This window comes from Antennarius striatus, chromosome 23 (assembly GCF_040054535.1).
Source record: "Antennarius striatus isolate MH-2024 chromosome 23, ASM4005453v1, whole genome shotgun sequence".
Classification (NCBI taxonomy): Eukaryota; Metazoa; Chordata; class Actinopteri; order Lophiiformes; family Antennariidae; genus Antennarius; species Antennarius striatus.
The window spans coordinates 13,897,388-13,912,155 of record NC_090798.1 but is presented as its reverse complement, the minus strand read 5'-3'; the positions used below and the strand labels follow the sequence as shown (position 1 = coordinate 13,912,155).

The following is a 14,768-nucleotide window of genomic DNA, read 5'->3' as shown; positions in this document are numbered from 1 at the left end:
CCCTTGAGGGATGTTGCTGTCTGTTTTAGCTTATAGCTGCATGAATGAAAAGAAACCAACATGAACGGGTGGGGGTGGGATTGAAAAGACTGACAGTTGATTTAACGGCTGTCAGACACAATTTCACGTTCATACATTAGCCTCACGTCATTTTAAGCTAGTTTACTACGAGTAAACAAGTGATGAATTTGGGTTCTGGATTTGTAGATGAAAGGTACAATTTACTCTGATCTGAGAAGAGGACCTTGAACAAGGGTGGCGTTCTTCTCAGCTCAGGAGCCTCTGCTCTATGGTGGTTATGTTCTTAATACGGTGCATTTCTGTAAGTTGTAACATTTCACCAAACTCTGGTTCGGTTCGAATTAAAATTCAGCTCCAACTCTTCTACCCATTTAATGCTTTTTCCCCTTTTTTTCAAAGAAGTGTTGGAACTACCGTATTGATTACTGTATACGCCTAAAAACCCTGTTAAAGCCCCCCCCCCGAATGCGACCACAGCTTAACAGTTCAGTGGGTTGAATACGATCACAGCCCTGAATAAATGAAAGATGAATTAAGTCTTCCTCTTGTATTAATTTTATTCAATATTAAAATCAGCCCAGTCTGAACATACAAAGACATTAGGAGGTAGTTACATCATGTCTGTGGATTTACTGACTCAGCGGTCTGTGGATAACAGTGATGTTTACATCAGAGCTGTGGAACAATGCTCTGCCTCCTACACTTGAGAATAACAGATTCTGGTAGTAGTGAGTATCCTGTCCACCAGGAAGTCAGAAGAGTTACAAAAACAAATTAAATGTACAATAAATATTTAGTATAAAAGCAGTGCTGATCCATTTGAAGTAGGTCAAAGCATTTTCAAAGGTACCCCATAATGAGAATGAACACACTGGGTAAACACTCTACCGATAAATCCTGTGCTACAAACGAGTGGTGCATGTTGTCAGCATGAGACCGCCGTAAACCATCAGAAGTATTGTTAAAAACCAGCTCCTTCATTTGAAATCCCACATTTTAACATCTGTGCTGGATTCACTTCATTCAATGTTGACCTGCATCAAATATTTAACGACAATCACGGTTCACAAAGTCCTTGGCTTATATCCAAACCAGAGGGTTTATTTAATGAAAATTAAATGAGAGCAGGGTTTCTTAATTATGCACCTCTGTAAGCTTCCAAAAGGGTTTAAAAAGTAAAGGCTTTTGTTTTCCTGTCTGTAAGATCTGCAGTAACTCTAGGGTCATTTCAGCGCTGATCACAAAAACCTGTCCGTTTTTAACCCTTTTTTTAATTTAAAACTTTCCATCCATGCTGGACTGGTTCAGTCCATTCTTCCTCATTAATCCAGAATTTTCAGTTTCACTTTTCAATCAGCCAGGACTGTTATAAGACAGTCAGCGGATCCTGAACTGCCCCAGTTTGGACACAAGCCCTAACGTTTGACTAACATGGGTGGGGTGGTGTCTGTAGCTGCTGCCTACCAGGACTTAGTGTTACTGAAGCTGACCTGTTTCAGGGGCTTCAAGTTGACGTGTTGTATTGGAAGGAAATACACAAACAGTGGTTCCAAATCTTAGTGGGTGAAAAAACACCAGTGGGTAGAGTTTCTGTCAATGTACAACAAGAGAAAACAAACCTACGTGTCATTCTATGACCAACACTCGAAACAAAAACACAAACTCGGTCTAATGCCATGCATCGTAAAACAAGATCGAACTGTTCTACTTTTAAACGTTTTGGAGAAAACTCGTATAGAAGTGAAGACACTTCCTGTGACCCCCACCCACTTTGTAACGGGCTTTGATTAAATGTCAGCCCGTCAAATAATAACGGACTCAAACTGATCTGAGTTTAGAGAGCTCAGACGTCAGGGCCAGAGCAGTGAGGGGGGGTCGAGGCCTACATCTAAACGTGATGCGGTGGTTCATCCATCCGTCGTTGTCTTAGTGAATTTACACGCTGAGTTTCAGGCTGCATTTGTGCAACAAGAAGAAATAGTTGTGAGGGTCAGTTGGGGGCAGCTGGAGGTTGTGAACAGGTTCGTGTTATTTTAAGCTCCTGGAGCTCTGGTGACTTCCTGCTACTCTGACCAGGACAGGTGGTGAAAAGGTGAATATACCTGTAAGAGCAATCACTGAAGTAAAATAAGATGATGGTTCTCATTCCTTGTACACAACATTTCTCAGCCCTGCATGAAGAGCGTAGCGATGGAACCTCGTTTCCGTAGTGAAGAATACTGATCTAATATCAAAACTACCGATCAGGACTGCAGCGCAGTGTTTGAACGTCTCTCCTTCCTGTCCAACAATGACCTGTACAGTAGATGCACACAGTGTTATATACAGAGCATTTCACACATTAGTGGCTTGAAAGAAGGTGCTGGTTCAGTGAACACAGTAGTGCAGTGGGCGGTGAAGTCATGAGTGCTCCTTCATGGTGCGTTCAAAGACGTGGAGCTGAAAAAACAACAAAACAGTGAGTACATTACTGAACCTTTTTAAAGATCTAACTATGCAGGAAATAAAATCAGGTTCGTTACCTCGTGCGCTGCGTTGGGATTATGTAAAGAAACTGAAAGAGAAGCAGAGTGTAAGTCAAGAATGCTTCAGTTTCCTGCTAAGGGTCAGTTCTTTAAACCTGGAGACAGAAGCAGAACGCTTTCAGGTTGAAGTTCGACAAAGTGACTTAGAAGAAGACTAAGAACTCTTCATCGCAAATGAAGGAGTCTTCACCCATGTGGGAGACAGGCAGGTGATGTTTCTGCAGCTTCACCAACAAAACAGTTCCATAATAGTTTTCTGAACAACTGAAGATGGAAGCTTCAAAAATAAACATGAGAAATCCAACCAGGTAAGATCCCAAATTATCTTGAAGATGTGTTTTACACCCTTTTAAAGCTGAAACTAGCAGTCATCTCCTTTCTTCAGCGTGTGTTTTACGTTTTCCTACAGTTGATGGAAATCCTATTTTCTAATCGGGGATCTGGTGGTGTCTGGGAACAGGATGCCATTCAAGCATTTTAAGCTTCTTTGTACTTTGTAACTCGTCTTCATCTTCAGTCCTTACTGATTTTGTTTTCCTGTCATGTAACTCTTACTATCTTTCAGTGATCAAAACAGTTAAAGTTAGTTAAAGTTAAATCATTCCATGATGCAAAGCAGAATCCAGTGTGTGGGGATGGATGAGAAAAGAGATGGTGAAGATGTTTCACACGTATGAAGCACCAGACATCTACTATTCATCTGGTGTTCCCACTGAATAGAGAAGGAAAGCTCTTTTGAAACAGGTTCTTTTCTAAATGTGTCCACACAACACACACACAACACAACACACACGACACACAACACACACAACACAACACACGACACACAACACACACAACACAACACACGACACACAACACACACAACACAACACACGACACATGACACACAACACACACAACACAACACACAGGACACTGAGGCACCATGACGCACCAGCGATGATTAGCACCCCCTCCCGTCACCATGGTGCCTTCAGGCTGTGCTCTAAGTTGATCTAAATAAGTTTACTAACCAACTTTAAACTAGTTTAACTAACCACAAACTGAAAATACTCCTGCATGGAAAGCAGAGGATCATTAGCATATCTGAAATACTGCAGTGTGGAGTCACTGGAGTAAAACTATTGATAATTATCCCATTTAAATGTGTATAACTAAAATGATTATGAAGTCATCACATCAGGGCAGCTGGTGTTTTAGTGCAGTATTTTTCTTTTAGGGACAAAAGTCTTTTTGCCGCCCAGAGACTCACTACCCTCCTGTTACCCCCCCCCCCCCCAACATTTCTTTCCTTCTCTTTCTGCCATGTCCTCATTCATCCATGCATTCAGAGTGATTGAGAAGCTACACCCCGTCGAATTTGACCAGGCGTGGACTGGAAGAGGTCTGTTAGTCTGACATAGGCTAGAATCCTTGCTTGTGATTGGTCAGGACTCGTCCTGAAGCCTTGAATTGAAAGGCGTTTTAGTCAGGGAAGACCTTCTGATGCATGAACCACTTTTATTGGCCTTTAACCACCAAAGAGTTGATGCTTTCATTCAAGTTCCTATTTTATTCAAGGATTTTAACCGATTAAGGAATTAATATAACTTATAAAAAAAGTATTTCAGTGACACAGTAAGAGTGGACTAAATGATACACAACACACCAGAGACCCTCCACCAATCACAGCAAAGACACGAGATCACACGGACAGTTCACACCCACCGGCTACACACAGACACACACAGCACATGTGTGTGTCGGTGTGTGTCTCATGAGAAGTAGGTCGAGGCTTTCTTGCTGGAGTGAGGTGGGAGACGCATGGAGAGAGGGAGGGACACCCTGATGAAGCATGGAGGAGGAAGAGGAGGTGGGGGTGAGTACCGCTCAGGAACACACACTCCTGCTCAGAGAACTGATAAGATACTGGAATCTGGAACAAACACAACTTTTGTGCTCCAGACAAGGATTTTGATAGTTGGGGTGTGATCAATATCATTTATGAGTTCTTAATGCTGGCTTAAAGGCACACCCCTGATCATTGATCAAAAACACTCAAGCTGCCACATCCATTGTGTTGTGTAGTTTAGCGTGACAGACGACCCTAGTTTTATCCCTAGATGTTTCCTTTCCATACTGATCAACAAGAGAACATGTGTAAAAGAGTTTTTCTTCTCTAAACACACTTTGAAGTATTCAAACTGTCAAATTAATGTTATTGTCAAATCCCAGAATGTATAGATTTGTATTGGATGTTTTTTCTTCTGGCACACCCAGTGACATCTTGTGAATAGTTATAACTTAAATTCAAATTAAAAGTGTATCTTTTATTTGTCTTAGAGAGGCTTTCTGCGTTAATATTTTGACAGAGATGAAATACAAACAGAAAAAGCTCAGAGGTGACAATGAAGGGAAGAGTGAGTCAGGAAAAGAAGTGAAGGTGCACCAAACACCAAAGTAAAGTTTCCTCACCAGCTGGCCTGCACAGCCTCGATGTCGCTCACCAGGTTTTGGGCCAAACAAATCCCAAAAATCTGTGGATGAAAGAAAAACTTTGGACTCCCCACAGCTGACATGGAACCCTAGTTTTAATAGCGCCCCCGTAAACTGACCTGTAGCAGCGCTACTCCGATGAAGATCCCTGCCACCAGGGTCAGGTTGTCCTGCAGCCACTTCTCAAACTGAGGCACGCAGCCTTTCACGTTGATGTAGTCCTTCTGCTCCGAGTCCTGTGAGCATCAGGGGACATCTTTAGTCTGACCGAACCCACGTCAGCAAAAGCCCCCAGCCTCAGTCCTGACTGCAGTCACTCAGATGTTAAATAAAATACATGATCAAACAATAACTACTACCCTTCATTAGTGCAAAAACATCCATAAATGACCACAAAGGCATTTGATTAGCATCCAAACATGAAGTCAAGTCACTGCTGGGAATTAAATGAAGAGAACTGCACCCACCTGGCTCCATCAGCAGCTAACTGGGTTCATGTTACTTACTGGTTTAGCTCGAATGTCGTACCCACACTGGGTGTTAATGACATCCTCCTGCAGATAAAAGAAGAAACTAAATGGGATGTGACCCAGTAGAAACAGCATCAGTGAACGAGCTGCAGCCTCTTTGAGCTGACTTCTGAAGTTTGTCTTTGATTCTCAGCTGGGATCAAAGGGAGCTTTGATTCGAACACGTTCACAACGTTAAAATACAGTAAAAAAATGTCAGGATCTCACTGAGGCGGGTGACTGGTGCAGAGGTTGAAAATTGGTTTGAAAATTCATTGAATTATTGGAATGTGGCTAACCATGTTAGACATCAGCTAACGCTAGCATTGATAGCTAACGTCACAGTAACAACAATAAAGTAAAATGCACTGAATTGAATCCAGTGAGTGAAATCTAATGTTGTGAACACAAGGAGAGAAGTTCAACTCGGTCTGCAAGTAAACTTTGTCTCACTTTTGTGTCTCACTGAAGTCCGAGACTCACGGAACGTAGCACACTCCCTGATGGAGTCAGCCAATGGAATGCGTGTACGGTATCACATGACTGCCTACCAAAAATCCACGATGAGGTGAAGTTGCGAGCGTTAATGCACGAATGCGTGAGGGCGCAGTGTATGACTCTTAGAATCACCAGTAAACCATTGAAAGCACATAATATACATAATAGTGTGTTACTGGACAATAAATGAGAATAAAAACAATCAGATTAAAATGCAATCAATTACTTCCAATATCTACCGTGACGCGTGACCCGTGATTCACGCATGTTTTGAATTCAGATTAGTTTACACACCTTAAATGTCTTTTTATTGCTACTCAGTCTTTCACATTTATTTGTGACTTAAATTAGTTTTTACTAATGCAAAATAATTCCTGCATTTGTTTCATAACTTTAACAAAACCCTTGAGTTTGTCATTCATTCATTAATAAAGTGTGAATGTAAAGTATGTATAGTAAACATTGCATATTTGTATTGGTAAATGTAGACCTTTTTTCTACTATATTAAAAAATGAAGTAAATTTAAAAGTAAATTTAAAATAGTTTTGTATTAGTAAAATATTATTGAAAATAAATGAAGTTCAGCACCAAACTGGGAACGGTTATCTTCAGTTTGACCTGAGACGAGTTCATTTGACTTGTTTCCTTTTTTGACTTACGTCACGTCTCCTGGAACCGAAGAATGGCGTTAGGGTTAGGGGTCAGGGGTTAGGGTTATGGTTAGGGTCAGCCGGGGTTCACCTGTACTGTGTGAATTGTACGTGTATGTGGTCGGTGGAGGAATCGTACCGCTGGGTCCTTCGTGCAACAGGAGAAGGGAACGCCGCACTTTTCTCGACTGGGGTTCCCGTCAGTGCAGTTAAAGTAGATGTTCAGGTTCCAGTCGTCTGCCCCAAAGGCCCCACAGCACTCCCACTGGAGGGGCAGAGAGGACAGAAGGGCTTCAGACTCCTGACTGTAAGAAGAGCTGAAGGACGGCTTCAGACGCCAGTGGAACTTAACGCTGGACTTGATTGGCCTGATTAGTTCTGAATAAAGAAATTAATCACGTCCAATCAGACGGAGGCTCCTGAGGCTCAGAGTCTACAAACAGCAGATTACTGTAGCAGAGCTGCTGTTCTCACAGGGCTGACCCCTGACCCCGAACCTGCCTGTAAGAACCCATCCTGCAGTCCATGACACAGAAATAAATCCTTTAACGTATTTATTCGATGCAGCAGCAAAGCTTCATGTTCCAATGTCACGACAGCCCCTAGAAACTACTAGAACACACAAACTAGACCAAACCCACTTCCTGTTTATTCACAAGTCATCTGCTGTCACTAAAAACCAACAGATGATGTCATCGTCCACATAACTACCAACTGTAACCAGCTGAACACCAGAGATCCATCTCCACCCTCCGCTCTGATTCGATCCAAGGAATGTCCAATCATCAGCCCCCGACCTGACATCAAGGTCACATGGAAGTCCTCCCATTGGCTACACATGGAAGCATTCCTGCCTTTGGTATTCACTTATCCCAAAAGGAGAAGACTCACATTGACTCATGACTGTGATCTCGTCTACAAGGAACTGGATGGATGGATGGATGGATGGATGGATGGATGGATGGATGGATGGATGGATGGATGACTTCATCTTTGTGTATGTAAACATTATTTTAATAACCAAACACAAATGTTAGCATCACGTGTAAATAAAGGTGTTTTCTAGAGGCTCTTGGGGTTTGTTTCCACTTACATACTCCTGAGTGAAGTCGATGAGGTTCTGCAGGTCGATGTCGTCCCTGTAGGCCCGGATGTTGTTGTTGATGAACAGGTTGAGCTGGTCCTTGATCCAGTCCTTAAACACGAAGGCCAGGACCCCCGTGGTCAGCTCCAGGAAGAAGATGATTCCCAGGAACACAGAGAACTAGAGCAGAGCCCGAGCACACTTATCACTATCACTATTACTGTTGGTGTCACTATTACTATCACTATTACTATTAATATCACTATTAGTATCACTATCACTATTAGTATCACTATCACTATTAGTATCACTATCACTATTAGTATCACTATTACTATTAATATCACTATTACTATTAATATCACTATTAGTATCACTATCACTATTAGTATCACTATTAGTATCACTATCACTATTAGTATCACTATCAGTATTAGTATCACTATCAGTATTACTGCATGTGCAAAACAGAGCTCTGATTACGGAACTTACAAACTTGAGCAGAAAGGTGTTTTCCCGCAGCGCTCCGATGCATCCTGCAAACCCCAGAATGAACATGACCCCCCCAACCACCATGAACAGCCAGACTGGGTCCAGACCCCCCAGGTCTGTGATGGAGGAGATGTTGGACAGGACGCCCTGAAGGGGGGAGGACGATGGACACTGAAAACCAGTGGAGTGTGATCTGCATCCAATCAGGCAACATGCTGCTAACTTAATTATTAATTAACGTTAATTATAGACTTGATCTAATCGTATTAAATCATCAAGAATAGTACAAATGGGAGGCTACTATATTTATATTACTGTTGATATGTTAATAACAATTAGATTAGTGTAAATTATAATTACTCATGACAACAATCATAATAATAATATAACCTAAAACTGGCTGCTTCCTCTTCTCTGGGCTTTTCCCTTCAGGGTCTCCACAGCCAATCAGTGTCCTCCATCTAACCCTGTCTTCTCATCCTCTTCTCTCACACCAACTACCTTCATGTCCTCTTTCACTACATCCATAAACCTCCTCTTTGGTCTTCCTCTAGGCCTCCTGCCTGGCAGTTCAGAACTCAGCATCCTTCTACCAATATATTCACTATCTCTCCTCTGGACATGTCCAAACCATCTCAGTCTGGCCTCTCTGACTTTATCTCCAGAACCTCTAACATGTGCTGTCCCTCTGATGGACTCATTCCTGATCCTATCCATCCTGGTCACTCCCAGAGAGAACCTCAGCATCTTCATCTCTGCTACCTCCAGCTCTGTCTCCTGTCTTTTCCTCAGGGACACTGTCTCTAGACCAAACAACATCGCTGGTCTCACCACAGTTTAGTCTCTAAATGACCTCAAACTGGCTGATCTTCACAAGAACTCCATGAGTGTACCCCCCCTCACCCCCCATTACCCCAGCTGTAACACACTAATACCACCAACCCACTATTACAGCACATCTTACCTTCTCACTCCACGCCCACAGTCCGATCCCCACTAAGGCCATGCCCAGCAGCTGAAACACACAACACACCACATGACACGTGTGTGTGTGTGTGTGTGTGTGTGTGTAGGTGTGTGTGTGTGTGTGTGTGTGTGTGTGTGTGTGTGTGTGTGTGTGTGTGTGTGTGTGTGTGTGTGTGTGTGTGTGTGTGTGTGTGTGTGTGCATTAAGTCACAATGAAAAGCCGATTATCTCCTGTTGTCCAGTGACCGCCAGGACATTGCCGGGACATTACCGGGACATTACCGGGACATTACCGGGACATTGCCGGGACTATCTCAGTGATAACGGTCCGGTGACGGGATGACGGCCTTCCTCCGGCGGGGGCCGCGGTAGAGACGAGGGTTCTTACCCAGAACAGGATGTTGAAGCCGAAGATGCAGTACTTGATGCAGCAGCTGACCTCGTGGCCTTTGAAATGTTGACCCGACATGTTTCACCACCAGCGGGTCGCGGCGGAGGAGCGGCCCGCTTCACGGGCTTTGTGTGCGGCGGGGAGCAGGTTCAGCGCCCCGGGGACGCATCTCACGCGGTCCGGGTCAGATGTTCACTGGGCTGCGGCTCCTCGGTGGGATGTGGAGCCGCCTAACAAGCTCCGTTCACGGGGAAACGTCCCGAAATACACGAGGACGTCCCGGAGAACCGAATTATCTCCGGTTCCCGTTCAGATCGCACCGCGGGAGGAAGAGCCGAGGCTCGGAGCGGTCAGCGGTGATTGGTTAGGAAAAGCCTTGATGGACGGAGAGTCCGACCAATCAGAGAAGACGAAGGATCAGTCACTTCCTGTGTTTTTGTTGACGTCACAATAACAAAACAGTACACTGGTAGAGGCAGGAAAGGGCCCTTTGTGTCAGAGCAACAAGATTTATAATAATAATAATAACAACAATAATAATAATAATGGTGTAATAATAATAATAATGGTGTAATAATAATAATGGTAGTAATAATAATAATAATAGTGTAATAATAATAATGGTGTAATAATAATAATAATAATAATAATAATAATGGTGTAATAATAATAATAATAATGGTAGTAATAATAATAGTGTAATAATAATAATGGTGTAATAATAATAATAATAATAATGGTGTAATAATAATACTGTAGTAATAATAACAATAATAATAATAATAGTGATCATAATAAGTGGAAGATGAGTTATTTGTCTTTCATCTATAAACAAATCGCAGCCCCTAAACATATTCACACACACCTACACACACACACACGCACGCACACGCGCACGCACACACACACATACACTCACTCACTACAGTGCATACCTCTGCCAAGGCCTGACAGTCAAGAAATGTGAAGCCCTCAGGAGTCTGAATATATGACGTATTATTCTCATGTTTTTTTCACTGACATGTACAGTTTATTTATTTCTTGACAAATTAATCTAAGTGTCCACAACAAAACTCCATGTACACCCTGATCCAAATCTGTCTGAGCATTTATTGAACTGTCTTGGCTCCACACAAAATGTCTTTAAATTCATCAAACACGTCTGGTATACGAAAAATATGTATGATCACATGACCATGCTGGTGATAAACCCACAGGACAACATGATCTCTGCGGTGGAGGTCAAAGAAATTCAAGAAGCATATTTATGGATTTAACTGTCAGATTTACACTTCATACAAACTATTGAAACATTTTGTCTTCACGTCTTAAAGAACGTTTCATGAAATCCAGAATTACTGTAGTACTGACTAATACATTTTAATACAACACATTTGAATTAGAGGTGGCCACTGGGTTAGACATGACGGGGGGGTGACTGGTAAAGCACCAGTAGGGGTTCACTCAGAGATCCCCTGCTCACAGAGTAAAGACTCTGAGTCAGAGCTTCATGAAGAACCAGACTCCCACTGTCATCTGCATATCGCAGCTGGAAGCCCACCCCCCCTACAGGCTGCAGAGGCAAAACCCCCGACACGTCAAACACATCGTAACCGGAAGAGGGTCGCTGGTCCAGGGTCAGGGGTCGCTGGTGGAGGGTCCTGCTTCTTGTTAGAGTCCCCTCTGAAGCTGTGATGCTCTCCAGGCTGACGGTCACGCTGATGGGGAGGGGATGCAGGCTTTTCCTGAACAGCACCAGCTCGGCCCCCAGCATGAAGGGTTTCAGGCTGCTGACGTTGAACCAGATCCATCCTGGAGGAGCGTGATGTGGACCTGGGTGAACCCAACAGGCATTTTTTTATACATGCATTTAATGGATTTGTGCCATTCCAGATAATTACAGACAGTTTAGGACGATGATCATCAGACTGAGGCGAAATCCATCACTTTGTGATTTGTTTTGTTTAAACTTCAGTAACATTTAGTAATGGTGTGGTTTGGATGCGAGATTAACCAAAGAAGACAGATTACCTGTGCATAAATGAGAGAAGTGGAGAACAAAGACTGAGGCTTCAAGGAGAAGAAACAGTGAAGGTGGAGAACTTTAAGTAGGTGGGCTCAAGAGTCCACAGCAACAGAGAGAGTGGTGAGAGGTGAAGAAACATCCAATCAGGTGGAACGTGTCTGATGGGACAGAGGAGTCTCTGCTAGAGGGAAGGAGAGAATTCATAAGACAGTGGTGAGGACAGACATGATGGATTAGAGACAGTGGTGAGGACAGCCATGATGGATTAGAGACAGTGGTGAGGACAGCCATGATGGATTAGAGACAGTGGTGAGGACAGACATGATGGATGGGTTAGAGACAGTGGTGAGGACAGACATGATGGATTAGAGACAGTGGTGAGGACAGTCATGATGGATTAGAGACAGTGGTGAGGACAGACATGATGGATTAGAGACAGTGGTGAGGACAGTCATGATGGATTAGAGACAGTGGTGAGGACAGCCATGATGGATTAGAGACAGTGGTGAGGACAGACATGATGGATTAGAGACAGTGGTGAGGACAGTCATGATGGATTAGAGACAGTGGTGAGGACAGACATGATGGATTAGAGACAGTGGTGAGGACAGTCATGATGGATTAGAGACAGTGGTGAGGACAGCCATGATGGATTAGAGACAGTGGTGAGGACAGACATGATGGATTAGAGACAGTGGTGAGGACAGTCATGATGGATTAGAGACAGTGGTGAGGACAGACATGATGGATTAGAGACAGTGGTGAGGACAGACATGATGGATTAGAGACAGTGGAGCTGAACAGAAGACAGGAGGTGGAGCTGGAGGTGGAGGAAATGAAGGTGTTGAGGTTCTCCAGGAGCGACCAAGTTGGATCAGAAATTAGTTCCTCAGAGGAACAGACAAGGTGAGATGTTCTGGAGACTCTGATGGTTTGGAGAGATGGTGAGGGTGTTGGTGAAAGGGTGATGAGGATGGAGCTACCAGGAAAGACCAGAGGAAGACCAGTGAGAAGGTGGTTGGATGTAGTGAGGAAGACATGAGGACTGTGGTGTTAGAGAGGAGGATGAAGAAGATAAACTGCTATGGAGAAGGAGGACACGCTGTGGCAGCACCTAACAGGACAGGTCCAAAGGAGAAGAAGAGGATGTAGTTGTGAAATACTGCAAATACTGTCATTATGTGATGGATCATTAAGTTACATAAACTAGTAAAGAAGATAAATGTTTTAAACAGTAATTAACAATCATGCAGAACAACAAGTTAAATGTTTTACATTTTAAAACATTCAAATCATTAGTAAAGTCTATTAACTAATATTTTAATTTCAATCTCAAAGATGTCTCAAAGAGGCCAAACTTAGCTTTAAAGAACATTTGTCATAATGCTAACTAACATCTTCATCTTCAGATCACCACCGCTGTATCCGCCGCGGCGGGTCACGGGGAGCCGGAGCCTATCTCGGCGGCATAGGGTGTGAGGCAGGGGACACTCCGGGCACAACGCCAGTGCACCGCAGGCTAACTAACATATATACAGTATATTTATACTGTATATAAATATACAGTATAAATACAGTATATTTATACTCTATATATGTTAGCAAATGTGGAAACAGTCATTTCCCAGCCTGTGAAGGGAAATCCTCCCTGATGCCCAAACAGAAGCTCGACTCTTCCTGAAAAACAAATCCTTACCATCGACGCTCCGGTAACTCTGCACCAGTGTTCCGTCTGATCCATCAGAGTCCTGAGCCTCCAGTGAGTCCAGACGCTGGTAGATCTTCCTCATGTACGGGTGTGGCTTAGCGTCATGGCTTGCAGACACTTTGTTGATATGTAGCATCTCCAAGATGGCTTTGTTGAGCTGGTCATCCTCTGCAGGTCTGGGGTGTCCCAGCAGTAAGCCTGTAGCAGAGCACAGCGGGAGGAGGACCAGTGTTACGTCAAACACTCCCAAACACACAACTCGCACCATTCTTAGTTTTAGAAACAAACTATTTGCGTCTTTTTTGTGCCGAAGTGCTGCTGCAGCGTCCACCTGGGGGAAGTGTAGCCGTCTGTGTTCTGATAGGTATGCAGGAACCACAGGGGCCGTCAGGACACAGCGAAGCGGTTCCACTCTGAAGCCGAGGAATGTTCCTTCCCTTTGACCAACACTCCAGCGTGGACTGGAACACAGCCCACACGGTGCTCCACAAACAACCAGGCTGATGCACCGACTGGGGAGACTCCTCCAACTCCAACATCACAACCACAAAAACACATTCCAAGGAACATACGTAGTGTCTTTAAGACAAAGATTGAGACTAACTCCTATTTGTCAATTAAAGTATAACCACCTTGTAATGCAAAGTCCCCACACTGTATGAACTGGATAGTCTAAGAAGAAATGCACTTTATTGATCCCTCTTGGGAACAACAATCAAATTATAAAATGGAATTAAAGTTGCAGGTATTGTAGAACAGTGTAGATCAGGAGTGATGGACCGATGAACGATGGTCACACTGTTCAAGCTACAACCACCACCAACACCAAGTTTGTGCAAAAAGGAGTAGCGTCATGATAATAGTCATGATTTTGAGACAAGTCATTAAACACAACAAACCAACCTACAAAATGTGCCTACTTTTGGTTTGGTTTTGCCCCAATGAAATACTTTCATGACTGGTTCCAGGAGCAGAACCAGTAAAATGAAACACAGTAACTGTTAATACTGTAATTATATTTCTCTAATATTGAAATGATCAGAAATAAAGGACATGCTGTGTGTTTGGTTAGCATATAGCACACGATGACCTCTGAGGACGGGACACACGAGAGCAGTCAGGACTTCACGACACGGAGCGGTCCAAGATGAGTAAATGTGAAGAAACATCAGGAGTTTTTTAAAAAAATGTTGAATGATTGAATTTGTGGACTGTTTTTCTAAAGTCAAACGACTTGTGATCAGCGTGGCGTTTGAAGGCCCGACCTGAGACGAGTCAGAGTGTTTGTAGAAGCTGAACACTGGTTTGACAGTATCTGTTTTGTCTCATAGATGACATGTTGGTGTTTCCCTGACATTAGGTCACTATTAAGCCTTTTATCTCTGTGTTTGTTCACTAATGACAAAGCTGTCCTCTAAA

General features: G+C 43.3%; 3 protein-coding genes across 5 annotated transcripts in view; 1 reads left to right on the top strand and 2 right to left on the bottom strand.

The window, feature by feature from the left end:
• Positions 1-7,750, top strand: part of rap1gds1 (RAP1, GTP-GDP dissociation stimulator 1) — a 32,185-nt gene extending 24,435 nt beyond the window's left edge. The window contains exon 16 of the transcript XR_011034307.1: positions 7,369-7,750. The gene's annotated coding sequence lies outside the window, so the exon portion shown is untranslated. The remainder of the gene's footprint in view (positions 1-7,368) is intronic.
• On the bottom strand, positions 561-9,968 carry tspan5a (tetraspanin 5a). 3 transcript variants are annotated; one of them, XM_068307605.1, is made up of 11 exons: positions 9,613-9,968; positions 9,223-9,273; positions 8,259-8,405; positions 7,776-7,946; positions 6,822-6,947; positions 5,531-5,578; positions 5,144-5,260; positions 5,004-5,065; positions 4,257-4,373; positions 2,544-2,641; positions 561-2,460 (listed from the first exon to the last, which is right to left on the bottom strand). In XM_068307605.1, exons 1-9 carry the CDS (start codon positions 9,691-9,693, stop codon positions 4,304-4,306), a joined length of 873 nt encoding a protein of 290 aa, XP_068163706.1. In that variant the 5' UTR covers positions 9,694-9,968; the 3' UTR covers positions 561-2,460; positions 2,544-2,641; positions 4,257-4,303. The 3 variants fall into 3 exon arrangements, with proteins under 3 accessions (XP_068163706.1, XP_068163705.1, XP_068163707.1); XM_068307604.1 differs by having other exon boundaries at positions 2,544-2,575; XM_068307606.1 differs by lacking the exon at positions 4,257-4,373 and having other exon boundaries at positions 2,544-2,575.
• A 681-nt stretch (positions 9,969-10,649) lies between these two features.
• On the bottom strand, positions 10,650-13,888 carry LOC137590732 (uncharacterized). The gene is made up of 3 exons (XM_068308465.1): positions 13,681-13,888; positions 13,338-13,547; positions 10,650-11,448 (listed from the first exon to the last, which is right to left on the bottom strand). The coding sequence occupies exons 1-3, from the start codon at positions 13,886-13,888 to the stop codon at positions 11,033-11,035; spliced, it is 834 nt and encodes a 277-aa protein (XP_068164566.1). The 3' UTR covers positions 10,650-11,032.
• Between the last annotated feature and the right edge of the window lie 880 nt (positions 13,889-14,768).

Coding starts and splice junctions, on each gene's coding strand:
- tspan5a (XM_068307605.1), bottom strand. CDS start 9,693: ATGTCGGGTCAACATTTCAAAGGCCACGAGGTCAGCTGCTGCATCAAG. Junction 8,406..9,222: donor TGTGGGCGTGGAGTGAGAAG/GTAAGATGTGCT, acceptor TCCCCCCTTCAG/GGCGTCCTGTCCAACATCTC. Junction 5,066..5,143: donor TCGGAGTAGCGCTGCTACAG/GTCAGTTTACGG, acceptor TTTCATCCACAG/ATTTTTGGGATTTGTTTGGC.
- LOC137590732 (XM_068308465.1), bottom strand. CDS start 13,888: ATGTTGGAGTTGGAGGAGTCTCCCCAGTCGGTGCATCAGCCTGGTTGT. Junction 13,548..13,680: donor GACGGCTACACTTCCCCCAG/GTGGACGCTGCA, acceptor GCTCTGCTACAG/GCTTACTGCTGGGACACCCC. Junction 11,449..13,337: donor GAGTTACCGGAGCGTCGATG/GTAAGGATTTGT, acceptor GGGTTCACCCAG/GTCCACATCACGCTCCTCCA.